Source organism: Pelmatolapia mariae, linkage group LG10_11 (assembly GCF_036321145.2).
Source record: "Pelmatolapia mariae isolate MD_Pm_ZW linkage group LG10_11, Pm_UMD_F_2, whole genome shotgun sequence".
In the NCBI taxonomy this organism is placed as follows: domain Eukaryota; kingdom Metazoa; phylum Chordata; class Actinopteri; order Cichliformes; family Cichlidae; genus Pelmatolapia; species Pelmatolapia mariae.
Genome location: NC_086236.1, coordinates 60,999,110 through 61,015,262, shown reverse-complemented (window position 1 = coordinate 61,015,262; position 16,153 = coordinate 60,999,110). Strand labels below are relative to the sequence as shown.

The 16,153-nt window shown below is 45.5% G+C and overlaps 1 protein-coding gene across 1 annotated transcript in view; it reads right to left on the bottom strand.

The window, feature by feature from the left end:
- Positions 1-969: 969 nt before the first annotated feature.
- Positions 970-16,153, bottom strand: part of erfl3 (Ets2 repressor factor like 3) — a 61,889-nt gene continuing 46,705 nt past the window's right edge. Inside the window, exons 2-5 of the mRNA XM_063487437.1 lie at positions 15,291-15,525; positions 5,236-5,351; positions 3,916-5,069; positions 970-3,171 (exon numbers count right to left, since the gene is read on the bottom strand). Of these exons, the coding sequence (XP_063343507.1) occupies positions 2,503-3,171; positions 3,916-5,069; positions 5,236-5,351; positions 15,291-15,525 (2,174 nt within the window). The 3' untranslated portion in view covers positions 970-2,502. The remainder of the gene's footprint in view (positions 3,172-3,915; positions 5,070-5,235; positions 5,352-15,290; positions 15,526-16,153) is intronic.

Sequence of the window (16,153 nt, the reverse complement as noted above, 5' to 3'; positions counted from 1 at the left end):
AAACGCTTTTTAAAAGTTTACTTCTCTTTAATAATTTCCTTTAGAATATATAAAGATATAATCTGTATGTATGTTTGTTAGAGTTCAGTTTGCACTTTTGTACATGCTATAAAAACAAGGCATAGAGAGGCAGAGTGTGTGTGTGTGTGTGAGCAGGTGTGTGTGTGTGTGAGAGATGCTCCCTGCTCTCTCGAGCTCTCACACTCGTAGCTAACAGGCCCGCCAGCCTCACACGTCATTAGGACCTGAGAGGGTGATGCCGCTACAGAGAGCCGGAGGTTCGGTCTGAGGGAGAGGGAGCATGCTGAAGGCAGTGCTGTGCGAATGTGTGTGTGTGTGTGTTTGCTGGTTTAGTTTAACACTATCTATGATTGTTAGACGAGCTCTAGCTGGTGAACTAAGTTTCTGTGCTGCTGAGGGAAATAATTTTCAGTGTACAAGCCATGTTAGGTGAGGTAAGAAGGCTGGTTAACAGTTTGCTGGAACCCCTGCAAAAACCCTTCCTCCTCCTCCTCTTCTGCAGCCTTCTTCATCATTTCCCCTCCTCACATCTCCCTGGGCTGAACTTGTGTCTGTGAGCAGAGTTGTGATATTTCCACAGGTGGTCCACGAGAGAAGAAAGAAGGGCAGGACAGCAGAGAGACAGAAGGTTATGTGAAAGTCAGAAGCTCTCAGAGAAGAGTCAAAAAAAGTTTGCGTGTGTGTGTGTGGCAGTGAACAGTTTTTGGTGTCCGTAGTCACTGAGTCCCATTCACTGTTGGCCTTTCTTTCTTTTTTTGTTGCTTTTTTTTTTTTTTTTTTGCTTGTGTGTGTTTGTGTGCGTGAATCCAATAAACGTACAGCAATAGGCTTCCCTGAGTGGGCCAGTTTTAAGAGTCAGTCAGACAACACCCAGCACCCCACCGCCCCCACCCCCTCCCACCTGTATCAGTTTTAGAGACTTTTTCCTTTTGATCCGACAAACATGTTCACAGAGTGATCACTCCGAGTAGCCCTCCCTCCTCCCCTCACACTCTTCCCCCCCATGGTTTTAGATACAGGCACTTAAAGTCCCGTCGGTTTGTAGGAAAAAGTGGCGTGGGTGTGCACATCATCATCCTGGATCGTCATTAGGGAGTGTGTGTGTGTGCATGTGTGTGTCCCCTGAGGAAGGTGCTGACTGGCTGCTGATCCTACTGATGGGGAGGGGGGTTGTGCTACTGGGGCAGGGCATCTGTTAGGAGGTGAACTTGATGATTCCAGCCCAGTCATACCATCGCTGTGCCTGGTGTGGAGTCTGAGTGAGTCCCTCCTGCACACGGCTGCGTCCTAGAAGAGCCCTGATCCAGATAAATGGGTCTGGCTTTAGGTCTGACACAAAAAGAGGCAAGAGTTGGGCAGTCCAGGGCGTCAAATAGTGGCCTTTTTTTCTCTGTCTCCCCCCAATTAAAGCTGCTTGCATTGCAGAGATATGCGTGAGGTGTCGTTTGGTATTGGTGCCTAACCCTTTTCTGCAAGTACTCTTGGTGCCTAAACCTCAACAGCGAGTAAAAATGAAACACAGAGCAACCAAACGGGTCAGCACGCAGAGTATCTTGTACTTTCCCCCCACCGCCAGGCTCGCTTTCGCCGGCAGAAAAAAAAAAAAGCGAACTCAAAGTCATTTCAAGACTGTGTACAAAGGTGATTTTCAAAGCAAGAGAGCAAACACGAGTTAAGCGGTATTTCTATTCTCACTGCAGGTGTAAAGATGCATCGCTGTTGTTGGAATAATGCTGACACGAATAAAAAAATTTGCTATCTGCTTTTACTTTTCAAACAAATGGTGTTCAAAGATATTTTTGAGGGTTCCAAATGTGAATGATTTGGTTTTTATTTTTCTTGTTTTTGGAGGGTAGTGCATCTTTTTCTGAGACGCAGGCTGTCTAAACCCGTTCAGTCACTACCAGGAACTCTGTATGCACTGTTTACACCAGGGGTAGAGAACTCCAGGCCTCTTGGGTCGGTGTTCTACAGGTTTTAGATGTTGCCCTGGGTCAACACACCTGAATCAAATCATTAGTTCATTACCAGGCGGCTGGAGAACTTCAAGACATATTGAGGAGATAATTTAGCCATTTAAATCAGCTGTGTTGGATCAAGGACACATCTAAAACCTGCAGGACACCGGCCCTTGAGGCCTGGCGTTCCCCTACCCCTGGTTTACACTGTCTTGGTGTTATACAATGACTAAGAATAAACATAAACATTGCACCACGGACACCAAAAGAGACCTCACGCGCATCCGTCTGTGACATCAGCGGCTGACAAAACGGCCATATTTGGCACCCTGAGATGACAAGGTGTCGGGCTGTCTTTGGGGCGTTACTTTCATGTGTATGTTGATGTGTGCTCTCGGGTCAGTGGAGGTTTCTTGATTCTAGTTTGTCAGTATGAGGAGAGGGAATTACAGAGGAACCATTTACATACTCCTGCACCACCTCCTGCCCTGCCGGAGCAGTAGTGTTTGGACTGAGGCTCTCATCAGCAGTCTTTATTCTCCAGAGACAGCTGTGCAGTGGCGCGGTGCAGCTCGGCAGTCACCCTCCTGTGCAAGGCCAGGGGTGCTGCTAAAGAGCCTTCATACGCCAGCATAGGAGGACTGTCCCCGCCTCCGCTGCCTGTCCCATCCTCCTCCATCTCCATCTGTCCATTACTTTGCCTCTCTCGCTCCCTCTCCTCCTCCGGTCGTACTTTTTTATCATCCGACTCCTCCTGCGAGGCCTCCATGCGCTGGTCTTCGCTCCAGCGCCTCTTGAAGCGCAGCTTGAGGGGAATGCACTTCGTCTGGGGAGCCCCCGCCATGGGTGGCTGAGACGGGGGTGTGCTGCTCTCCCCGGGCTCGGCGGGTTCGCTCTTGATGACGGGCAGCATGCGATGTACGCCGGAGTGCGTGTGCTGCGAGGTGAAGAAAGGCATCAGGCCGGGTGGAGGAGGAGCGGGGGCTTTGAACACATCTTCTTCTAAGTCCTCGTCGGTGTGGGGTTGTTGCTGGGCCCGGGCTGAGCCATTAGCAAGGTGGTGGTGGTCGGATGCTCTCGGGTGGCGAGGGGCGAAGAGCTCAAACTCTTCATCTCTTTCATCCGGGTCTTCATCGCTAATGTCAGTCACCTCCACCTCTTCCTCTGAGTCTATGTCAGAGATGGGCTCCACCTTCAAACAGAGGGACAAGGAAGTTGATCAAAAGATGTAACTTAAAAAAAGGATTGCTGTTGGTAATTAAATTTATAAATCACAAGTCACAAATAAATACATAAATTTACTAATGCTTAAATCCCAACCTGACTTTAGTTGGGAGAGCTGTCAGAGTATATAGAGTGACTCACTTTAATATTTATTGTTTTTTATATCCTTCATAGAGCTTGATTACATGCATGTTTAGTTTGCGAGCTGCAACTGGCCAGACTGACACGACTACAGTCATGCAGACTGACTGAGACTTCACCCTGAACTGTAAAGCCAGCGGCAGCAATCCTGCTCTGGTGATCTGCGTACTCGAGGGACACTCTAACCAGAAGCTGCAGAAATAGGTATGCTGAGCTCAAAGCATAACAAGGACTACTGTCGCCAGATACAAGACAGAGGAGTTTGAGTTCAGGAAGTTTCTCTCAGGTACTTAAAATCCTGAATTCCCTCAGGCTATTAGATTACTTTAACTCTGACTGGGTCATTTATATTCATTTTTCGATGACTGTTCATTTTTGGACACATCCTTGTAATCTATTTATTTTTCTTTTCTTTAACCTCATTATTTATCAATCTGTTCCTTAAAAAGCAACTGTGATGAGTGTGTAAGCTGCAAACGAAATGCTTGTGTTTGGGTTTAATAAAGTTATCTCAATCAGAAACAAAATACCAGCCCATGCTCTCTCTGAAACAGGATAAAGGTCTGCGTACCTTTATCTTGGGAAGTCCCGCGCTGTTTAGAGACTGTGTTGACGAGGAGGCGGAGATGAGCCCGGAGCCACTGGCGGAGCTCAAGTCACTGCCGAATGACAGCGAGGAGCCCAGGCCAGACGTGGAGGACATGGACCCGGATCCTGAACCCGAGGACAGTGAGCTCTGCCTGGGTTTACTCTGGCTCTGTCCCTCCCTCTGCTTCCTGCCCAGTGGAGGCGGCTGCAGCTTGAACTTGAAGGGGGACATGTGCGGCGGCTCCTCACCAAGGTGAAGTGGATGATGCATGGGGTGGGAATGTGGGTGAGGGTGAGCAGAGTGAGGATGCGGGTGGTGGTGGGTCGGGTGACCCAGAGGTGGATGGTGGTGTCGGTCTCCTCCCCTCTCGCCTCCCCCCACAGTCGAGGCTCTCTCCGCCCTCTCGGCCGCTCCTCTCTCTGCAGTCAGACCGGCCTTGTCGGGCCGGTGGGGCTGGGGGATGACGATGTTGGGGTACTGGAGGAAAGCTCTGGGGCTGAGGCCGTAGTTGTACACCGACTGGGTGTGGGCCTGCAGGTAGCGCTTCATGTCCTCTGGGTTAAAGGAGAAGTGAGAGCCTAACATGGGTGATAGGGTGGGCGAGGGAGTGTATGGGAGGTGAGATGTGGGGGTCATGGAGAGTGCCGGAGACAAAGGTGGAGCTAGAAGGCTTGCTCCTCCTGGGCCTGGCAGGGGGGACGCAGGGAAGGGGGACAGGGGCTCTGGGTGGATGCGGTGTGCTGCCGGGCCACGGGAGCCTGGATGCCCTGCAGGGTTACCCGGCCCTCCGTACATGCGGAACAGGGCTTCATGAGAAGACAAACGGGGGTGGATGATGCTCCGGTAGCCTCCTCCACCACCTGGCCCTCCTCCACCTCCTCCACTCACAACTCTCTCCCCCCTCTCCTCTCCTGCTCCCGTGTTACCCTCCTCGATCTCAGAATTGGCTGAAGTGCCGTCGCTGCAGTCGCTGACAGAGCCGCGGGCCATTCGTCGGGCCACGGAGCTGAACATGCCGCCGGGGCTGCGCAGGTCCTCGTTAGGGGAGAGGACTTCAGATGGGGTGGAAGGAGGGAAGCGGAAGTGGGTCCCTGCACCGGTGGGGACAGGAGGGGCACTCTGAGGAACGCTACTTCCTGTAGACGGAAAAGGCAAGTAAGAGAAGAGAAGAAAAAGAGGAAAAAAGAGGGGCAGAGTGCAGAGAAATGAATTGCAGTGCTCTCTTGTATAATCCCATGTAGTCATGCCATCCTATTGTGGGATTAGGAGATATTTACGCACGCACACACAGATGAGGCTTACCAGTGGAGCTCATATCAATGAAGGGGTAGTTGACCAAAACCAGTTTGTTGAAGTTAAACTTGTAGGTGAACCTTTTCCCTTTGGTCTTATGAAGGATCCTCTTGTTGTAGTAATACCTGTAAAACAGAAGGAGAAAACTAAAATCAAACACAGCATACAAATTTCATTCCAAAATAAGCTCCTCGTGTTTAAAACACTATTTTGTGCTTCTGATCTTTAAGGCCATGTCAGATGAGCTTGCACAGTCAAGCACACACTTTAATAAGTGAGTCTTTCATGCCTCCCCCCCTCCCCTCATCATGACAGATATTAGAGAGTGTTGCATGACATTTGCACAAAGCAGACACAGAAAGCAGGAGGAGGAGGAGGAGGATGGGATGGGATGGGAAGAAAAAAAGATGAGGATACACTGAGCTGAGGAACAGCACTGTGAAGTTGTGCGTCAGGATAAGAAAATAATTAAAAGATCAGCAGCCAGTGTAAGCAGCGCTGGGCTGTTCTGAATCTGCATTTAACAGGTGTGCATGCATTTAAAGTTTTAAAAAATGGAGTATCTATTGCCTCTTTTGACAAATTTAAAGAAAAGACAAGAAAAAGGACTAGAACAAAAAGGAAACAAACAAAACGTTCTTAATCAAGAGAAAAGTAAGAGCACCAAGAAGAAGTATGTTTACACTAAGGGCAACTTGAACTCCTGAGCTTACACTCTAAAAAACAGATCTCCAGATGGATGGATTTTTTCCCCCACCCCTAGTGAATAAAGTTACTTTTTGCGAGTTGTTATCACGTCTAAATAGAAGAAACAGCTCTCACCAAAATGCTTGGTGAGAGCTGGTGTGTCTGAACTTTTATTGTACTCGGAAACAATGTCAACATCTGTCCAGCTACGTTTCAGTTTGTGCCGCTGAGATAACCCTGCTGCTTCAACCGTCTTTGCTGGCAGTCTAAAAAATGTCAGGTATTATGAAAAAAGTATCTTTTAAGTTCAGATGTGGTCAGACGAGTGTCGCTCTCTCTCTCTCACACACACACACACACACACACACACACACACACACACACACACACACACACACACACACACACACACACACACACACAACTCATTCTCATCTTTCATTTTTGCTGGTGGACCTATCTCTTTATATAACAGCAAAGCAAAGCCACCAATAATTCAGCCCATCTTTATCTGTTTATGTAATGGCCATTCTCTCTATTTTTTTCATGCTTTTTCTCTCTCCCATGGCTCCTGCCTACAGTACAAGGCTCGATTTTTATTAACCTTTGTCCAGCTACAGCTCTTTATGTAACATCTCTCTGCTTTCTTCCTCGGATCCACACTCACTTTATGTAACCTCTAGATCCCTGGCTGACAACCCTCACACACCGAGGGAAACCGAGCGAAAGAAAGAGGAGGAGAAAGAAAAAAACCCCCTGATGTGTTGATCCGTCAGGGTGGGAGGGGGGAAGAAAACAAGCCAGATCACCAAAACTACCACCTGTCCTTCTCACCACTATCCCTGGTGATTAAACACAGGGTTTAACCACACTGCCCTTTTCTCCTGTCTGCATGCCTACCTGCTTTTATAGTGCTAGACTAGCCACTTTCTCTTCCTCCACCTTGGCACATGATAAGTGATGAGTGCTGGCAAAGATAGGGGCTTCAGGGTATGTAGGTAATGTTGAGTTAATCAGAGCCCAGTGACTATCATTACACTGAATGGTAGTTATCGAGACGGCGCTGTTGCCCTTCACCCCCTCTTATTATGCTTATTACTCAGACTTGTTGGACCGTTTTTACTCTGGGAACGGACTATTGCTCTTTTTCACTTGTTCTCCCCTCCTCCTTCTCCCTTTATCCTACCGATACCCCCCTGTCTCCCTCTTTCTCTCATCAATCCGCCTCCCCCCTCTTTATCCTGCCCTCTCCACTCATCCCCTGAGGCAGTGGGAGAGAGAGAGAGAGAGAGAGAGAGAGAGAGAGAGAGAGAGAGAGAGAGAGAAAAGAGACAAGACAAGCCTGCACTGTTGAAAACATTGTTTACGCCAGGCACAAAGCAGCATGTAATTTCTGCTCTAGGGGAGACACTCACAAGGGCCGGGAAGGAGGGGGAATGAGGGGGACGGACGGACAGAGACAGGCGGGCAGGAAGTGAAGCAGAATTAAAACCACAACAGGCTTGTGATTGAATTAGCTGATGATAGAAAAGTCAATGAGATGTGCTGCGGCCCACATAGGGTCCAATATAAATACAGAGAAAACAAACAAAGTCGCATGCATCTAAAAATACACTCAGCAGCAAAACCTCGAATGTGAATGACAAACGTTTATTGATAGTGAAGACGACAGACGAACGATAGGTGAGGGAGGCCACTGCGGTTTTGGGGAAGGGCTGGTGGATCATGCTGATATCTATGAGAGGATGACAACAAACAGAAACAAAAGGAAAGGACCAGGGTCGTATAAGTATGACAATAAGTGAAGTGTTTGGTTCCCCCTCCTAATGTCAGATAAACTATGTTCAGTATGGGCTGAGGGGAGGAAGACAGCACAAAAGACACGATGTGGAAAAGAGCCAGAGATTAATAATAACTACTGATTAAATGCAGAGTGGTGTATCAACACAGTGAAAAGAGGTGAGTTAAGAAGAACATTCATCAGCATGGGAAGCCCCCAGCAGCCTAGGCTTATTGAAGCATATTTTTGACAGTTTATTAAAGAAGGCTATCTGCTGTATGTTCACCTAGGTATGTAAGAAACATCTAGGCAAAACTGTTATTGAACAGAGGTGGTGGCATGGGACACCAACGATCAGTCTGAAAATCTCTTCCCAGGCAATTCAACCCTGGCTCACGGTCATTGAGGTCACACTCATGTGACCTTAATGACTCACATGATGGCAGGGTTGGGTCAACGACTCTCAGGACCACCTACAAAGTGACAACCTCATTAGAGTTTAAATACCTGGGACTCACCATCAGCTTTTATGACTGACAGTGCCTTTCAGATGAGAACGCCTTTAGTCTAGTTGGGTCATTTCATCATAAATAATCTGCTCGACCGTCTCCAATTTGCCTAAAAAATGTCATAGTCCTAAGATTGGCTGTATAACCAACCAAATAACCCTAACTTTAACCAACTAAGTTTTGGTACCTAAACTTAACCATTGAGTGGGTGTTAAAGTTAGAAATTAAGTGCACGAGTTCTGGGCTGTTAACTGTTGCAGGTCTGTTAAACGTGGCTGAGGGCGCAGGAGGAGCTGCGATCGAAGATTCATCATCTGCAGAAGTGATTAAACCACCAGAGGGAGGAGGACTTCGCAGTCATGAGGTTTTTGAGTCATTTAAGATGCTGAAATGTGAAATCTAAGGTTTTATTCTTCACTGTGTTTGTGCTACTAACAAAAAGGTATGACTTCATTCATTGTGCTACGAGGTGACTTAGACCTAAATATAAAAAATGTCACAAACATTGTTACACCTGAGCTCACAAGCTGTGGTTTTGATGCAGCTCTATCAAATGTCACATTTATTTCTTTAAAATTACTTTTGGACTTCTTATTAATACATCCTGACTTAGAGAACATTTTTGCTTTGTCCACGTTCTTTATTATGCTCATAATAAACTGGGCATAACAGTCAAATCCTCGAGAAGTTTGCCTCTAAATAAGGATTCAAAAGGTCTTTTTCTTCCTGGAAATTATACTTTTACTACCATCTTTGCCTCCTACACATTTAAAATGGGGATCGTTTGACTTTCCCTCTCAAGTCTCTGATGCTACAAGGGTACATAAAGCTGAAATGCAGGGTTGGAAATAGAACAACTTTCCATGTGCTCTGAATGAAGCTGCGTTTAGAGCACATGGTCACCCGGTCTTTCTCCAAGCCCACCCCCCTGCGCCGTCATACAGGCAGACAGTCTTTGAAGAGCATTTGAACTCACTTCAAAAGAGAAGAAAGAGATTCTTTGAGTGCCTGTGTTTAGCTGCCCACCGCACTTGCCTTACACGCACAAATGCATGCATGCACACACACATCTATCGTATCCTGTGCCATCTCATTCAGACATACTCAAACGCAGGGGTGGATGTGTGCCCCCACTCCAGCATGTATCATCCAGGAGATGCAGCTTTATCCCATTCCCTGTTCTACCAAAAGAGTAGATTGAACAATCAGTGCGAGCATGGATTTAGGCAAAGCCTTCGGGGAAACAGAGGGGGAGGCTTTCTATCAACTCACTTGTTACTGCGAGTGATTCTAGGCCAGGGATTATGGCTGCGATTACACAGACGTGCTGGGGTCCAAAACATTATGATCAAAGCATGGAAACACACACCGGAGTGCAGCAACTAAATAGCAATGAACGGACAGAGAAATTTCAGAAACCCGTACTCGAAACCATGTTTTTAGAAAGCAACCCTTTCCAGGTCCTTTTGGGGGATCCTGAGGTGTTCACAGGCCAGATGAGATGTATAATCTCTCTAAAGGGTCCTGGGTCTCTTCCCAGTTTGGTTCGCCTGGAAAACCTCTAGAAAGAAGCACCCAAATATCTAACCTATGGAGGAATTTCGTTGGGACCTCTTGTATTTAGGAGCTTATTCTTTTGGTCATTCCTGAAATTTCATGACCAGAGGCTAGGGGTGGAACTTTCTTTGTATCATTTATCCAAGCACTGATTTTCCTTAATGCTTAAATTCAGGTTTGCAGCACGGCTGGAGCCTATTCCAGCTGTCACTGGGTAAGAAGCAGGCACACCCTGCCCAGGTCGCATCATAGGGACTCGGACAATCAGTCACACCTACAGTTAAGTTAGAATCACTAATTAGCCTAATAGCGCATTCCAGATGTAGTCGGAAGCCCCAGTTCGAGATTGGGTGTATTTTGATACCACCACCATCTCCAAACTCAGAAGATATCTTATTTGTCTTACATAAAAACTCATTAACACGTGTATTGGATGAGTACAGATACCCACATGCATCGTATTGCAAATGCAAAAAATTGAATTGCCTTAAAAGGTTAAGGCAGTAATCTGTGATTAAATATAAAGTATTTGCACGTTTAGTTCAAACACTGAGGTTGGGCTAAAGACCTGTCCACTATTCCCACTTTTTCCATAAATTATTATTATGATATCTGTATAAAATCTTTTCCACTATCTCTCCATATGCACACACAAATGTCAGCACTAAAAATGAAATGAATCACCCGCTCACGTGCACGTGTGTCTGCACAGGCTGTGCCTTGCCATTGTTGGGCTGTAAATAGGAGCTGACTGTGACAGGAAGTTGGGATTACAATGCTCCCCATGCGTCCCATGTTTATTTTCTGCCTCTTTCGTCAGCGTTGGCTGTTACACACAAACACACACACATCCCAGCTAGATCTTCCTCTACACATATGCACACATACACACACACCAGCTGCTCACACTCAGGTGTGTACAAATTACAGAGATAAAAAGTCCTTTGTGTGGGAGCCACATTTGACAAGTGTTTACTGTCTCAAAAAAAGGAAATTAAATGCGTTTGCGTTGGTTGGGTGGTGGTGTGATGAGCATATACATGGTGTGTGTCGGTGTGTGAAGAGGAAGATCGTGTCAGGGTCCGATCAGGCCGGTCACATGCTCGGCGGGTACAATATATGTAGTCGAGCACACTCTGGTGTGTGCGTGCTTTCCACCCTCATAGAAAACAGAGGTCTCATTCAGTGGGGACAAAGGCATATACACAGTGCTCATGTATGCTAAACACATACATGCTGCAGATTGAGACAATGGAAAGACAATGCACATATGTTGAACACTAAGTAATACAGTGGTACTGTCGCTGGGTGCTCCCTCTGCACTTTCTCTCTGGCCCTGGGAGTTTCCACACAAAGCAGTGCAACAGTTAAAGACCTTCTGACCTACAAACAGGCCCAGCCAGCTGAGTGAGTAACAGGGTGTGCATAGGCAGCAATATTTCCTGCAGCCAGCTGTTTACATGTGGTCATCGGGTTACACTTCGTGAGTGCCAATCATAACCAGTTTTACTGCTGATTTTTTTTTTTTTTTTAAATTGCTACTGTATTTCAGGAAAAGATAGGCCAAGACACACAAACATGGTGCCAGCTTGGCCTAGTTCTGCTGGATTACTGAAAAATAAGAATCATAAATAGTTGGTTTATTATACTTTTAAAAAGAAGAATGTTGCTTTTTATACTAAGTGATTTTCCTTGAACTTTAATCAGTTGATTACACTTAATAAATGTGGACATTAACTTTTATGGAGGGCCAAAAGGAAAGACAAATTTAGACCATTATTGCAAAGCTGCATGTGGGACAGTAATCACTTTAGAGCAGTTGTCTGGTTTCAATAATTGATGGACGTTAAAATTGTCATTGTAAATAAAATATGATTAATTGCCCCCAAAGTAATCAAAAACAGCGTATCGTGTGTCAGACTCACTGCCTCAGCTTCCTCATCCTTCTAGTTAGAAGGGTTTTATCTCGCTACTGTGTGCGTTTGTCTGATTACAAGAGTGGTTTCAGGGAGTCGGACTGCTGCAACTCCACTGCACTGCTAGCTTTCAGTTTCAGCGACTGTTTTGTTCCAGCACTTGTTTTTGCTACTTGAACAATTTTCTAACTTTGTCTGCTCTCCTCTGCTCCTGTTTTTGGCCTGCCTGGCCCCCGCCTCTGAATCACTCCTGCTCCAACTGTGTTCTCCATAGTCGCCACCTCACTTAACTACTCCACTCTGGATTAATTATCCTCCCTGCTCCGACAATTCCACCTAGCTCGGCCATTCCTAGGACTTCCACCTCAACTCAGTTAAGATTGCTTCAACCACAGATCAGCAATCTCTATCCGCCAACCACTGGTTCCCTCCCTCTCAGATAGTGCTTACTTCCACACGTTTATAATTAAATCCTCATAAAAAAGGTGAAGTCGTGTTTTCTAGTTTGGTCCCCATGTTAAGTGCATGTTCACATGTAATTTTAGCCTACAATAAAACAATTGTTGTTCTATTTATGCACACTTCTGCAGTGTCAGCCTTCCAGCTGTGGTGTCCCATCACAATTAAATAAATGTTGGCAATGAAGCAAGCGCTTAAAACATGTGTTCCAGCATCCATGCTTGGCCGAGAGTCTGCACAATGGTGCATTTGTGCATCTGAATGCACACATGCGCCGTGTTGGTAATCTTTACCAGCTGTGCATGGCAATCCCGCTGACCTCTGACAACTAACGCTGGCTGCTGACTGGCAGGCAGGGGACCTGGAGGTTTCAAGGAGCTGGGACCTCTTAGCGTGATTGCACTCATTAAGCCAAAACTCTGCAATGAATGATTGGCAAAAGGCTTCATTTGCCCTAAGTTACTTCATGACAGCAAAGAGGGGTGCAAGGACTAGGAGGAAGGTTTAAGTCATGGTCTTTTCATCAGTGGAAATCTTTATTTCTCCAGCCTATTGACTTATTTCTCATGGTTAAATTGGAGCTATAGTTTGCGCCCGTTCTTTCATTCATTAACTCCACCTGAAATGTCAGGCAGCACTGATCTTAACGGTTGAGACTGAAGATCTAAAAAAAGAGCGACAGCCTGAATTTGTTTTTCTCTTTTGGTTTGATTCGGTGCAAAAGAACAGAACAAACGGATTCATTATCAAATTAAAAAACAGGACAGTCTAACCTCTTAACGTCTACTCGCACATTTCCACGCACATAAACACACACTCGCGCAGTGTGAGCGTAATCCTCTCAACAGGAGTGGGAATTTCACAGTGGTCGTGGGAGCGGGAGGCCAGGATGACGCATGGGCCGAGGCTGCGTCCCATCGACGGAAAGCCAACACACATACGCTCAAGTCCGCACACAATACATCGGTCCTGATTAAGGGAATTTCCACCATGTGCATGGCAGACAGGAAAGAACAAGATCACTGAGGTAAAAATAATAATTACACAGTCCAAAGTGATAAAACGAACACTTCAAAACAAGCCCGCCTTTTAAGTGTGTGTGCATGTGTGTGTAGGCTAACTGCCACATGTCGACTGTGGTCTCCATTATTAGCAGACTCCAGGTTTTCTCCACATGAAGGACGCGAGGTGGCCTGTTTTCCAACAGTTTACTCCATATGGGGACTGTTACCATGCACACATGCCTGTTTTATAACTTCATCAGTCTTCAGTGCCACTAATCCTGTTGCCACATTACTATTAATGTGTCTTGAGAGGCTTTATTTCGAGCACTGAAGGAGCTCCGGTGTCAAATCAGGTGACAACGCAAAGGTGCATGTTTGTTTGTGTGTGTGTTGTTTTGTTGACTGTCCTTATCGCTATAAGCCAGCTCACTTTAGAGGGAGACGACCTGGCTGCTGGAAGCTGGATGAGGACACAGGAGTGAACTCCTGTGTGGGGACCTTGTTGATAATCAGGCTCTAAGGCTGGTCCATCAGAGGGCACTAAGACCCACTATATATAAGCACTTAGTGGAGCTTGAGCTTCAAATCTGTTACAACAGCAGAGGATGGACGTGCTATAAATACAGAGCCTGACCAGAAATATCCCCATCCACGTTCTTTTTCTCTCTAATTCAGGATTTCTAAATCCAGATTGCAAGTCTGAATGTTTGTATGCGCACATAAGAAGTCCATGTTAATTCCCTCTGTCCCGAGAGGATACCATCTGTAGAAGTTATCTTAATCTCAGCAGTGTAAATGAGCGTACATAAGCCTTCCCAGCCCCAAATTAAGCAATTCAAAGCATTTCCCTCCTTTAATGGCCTATGTGGCTTTCTTTAAAGTGCTTAGCTTAATCTTGGCTCTGTTTGGCAGTACACAACAAGACACAGTGAATGAGATACAGTGCTTACAGCGAGCAGCTGAGAAGAGCCCCGTGGGGTATGTGATCCCTGTAATATTCAGCTCTGAATATGCTGAAAGTTGTTGTTAACATGTAACTTCTATTGGTTTTTCATCTATCCATCAATACTGTGAACTAAAGTCTATTTATAAAAGCCAAATAACAAACACAATGAAAAGCAGCTGCTCTGTGGCTCAGATTTGATTTGTTTTATAGGGTTATTTGGTCTTAATGCCATTTCCTTTACCGACATGCCCAACTTGATTAACCTAAGACGTAGGAAACACAATTCAAAAATCAGGAATAAGTGAGTTTATTCAGAATAAACTCAACCAATCATTGGACGGGCAATTTCAAATGCACCCCAAATCTTCACAAAAAGCCACACTGGAAGTAATCCACAGGTACAAAGATGATAAAGTCAGTACTTGACATTAAAGGATCACTGGTGTTAACTGATATTAATAATCAACAACCACAGGAAACTCCTTCATAGTTAAATTTGCTCAGGTCAGTGGCATTTAAAGCCAATGAGGTCACCAAATACACCCTCAAAAAAACAAAGTCTGCACATGCCAAATTTCCCCTGAGGATTCTAATGTGTCTGCTGTGAGGTCATTACATCACACTAAATAAAAACCAAAAGCATTTTAGTTTACTAAAATAAAAATATAAACCAGACTTTAAGAAAAATGCTGTTCAAGCTGTGGCCAGAAATTCTCCTTCTTTGCTTGGAGCAACCTGGACAAGTTCATGCCTCTCCTTTTTTAGTTTATTCTTTTCTTTCAGTATATTAAAATTACTAAAAACAAAACATTAAACTGAGAAAATTATAAACTGACAAGAATGAAAAGTTAACCCTACAAGCAGGCTGGCTGTCTCCCGAATGAACTTAGCTGGAGCAAAGTTGTTAAACCCAGTGCTGCTGAGGGGTTACTGTAGCGCTCTCCACTGCACACTGTGTTTGTCAAAGCTGGAACAGCTGTTTGGCACGGGCCTAGGTGTAGCCCTCAATGCTTTAAGCCTCAGACACACCACTGCAGATGCAAGAAGGAAAAGATTCTGCCTTTCTAAAATTAGTTAATATATGTCAATGAATACTAAAGATAATTTGTACGGTTCTTGTTTTGACAGTCCTTTTGTTTTAGCAACTTTACTTTTATATGTGAAAATAACTGTTTACGGTAACAGTATATTTCTCAGTCATCATACCTCAGAGCCCTGCTCAGTTTATCGTAGTTCATTTGGGGTTTGCACTTCCTGGCCCCCCAGAGTCGAGCCACTTCATCTGGATCCTTGATGACAAACTCGCCATAGTCCCCCTGCCAGGCGATGACATCATGATACTCCTCTTTCCTGAGCAGCTCCAGGATGAAGTGCCACAGCTGGATCTGTCTGGAACCAGGGCTTGACTCGGGCTTGTAAGCCCATTCTGGAAAGGCGAACCCTGTAATACAGAGATAAAGAGAGTGGGGATATTAGTGTTGGGTGGAGGGGGGTCATTCGAGCCTTGCCAAGAACAGTGAATGGTGATGTAGAGAGCGCGGGTCGTATTCATAAATTCTAGTAAAAAGACATCTTTTTGGATGAACTGAAGTGCACCCGGATGACTCGCCTTTTGTCTCTGTAGGGAAATACACGCTATAGAAAACTAGTTTAAAGGAAGGCAAAAGAAAAGACTAAGATATGATTACAGTTATGAGTCAGGAGCAGTTTCAGGTGACTGCGCTAACAGGGAAAAGAAGATTACAGGTGTCTGGCCAAGTATAGATCACATACAACAGTGCAGCTTAGTACAGAGTGCAGTGCTCTCATTCATACTGTCCTCACTACTCTCCAAGTCCTCCCTGCATTTTCAGCAAGAAAAAAAAAAGATAAACTGCAGGGCTTTTTTCTAAAAATACTTTCTCTTTTATTGGGCAGTTCGACCCTGTGAGAAGTAAAAGTTAGACCTGGGAAAAATATGTAAGCGGACAGAAAAGTCAAAAACACCAGCAAGAGAAGAAAAGAGTAAAACAGACGAGATGAAGCACAAACACACGCTGCCATTTTTACATTTGTGACTTATTCTAATA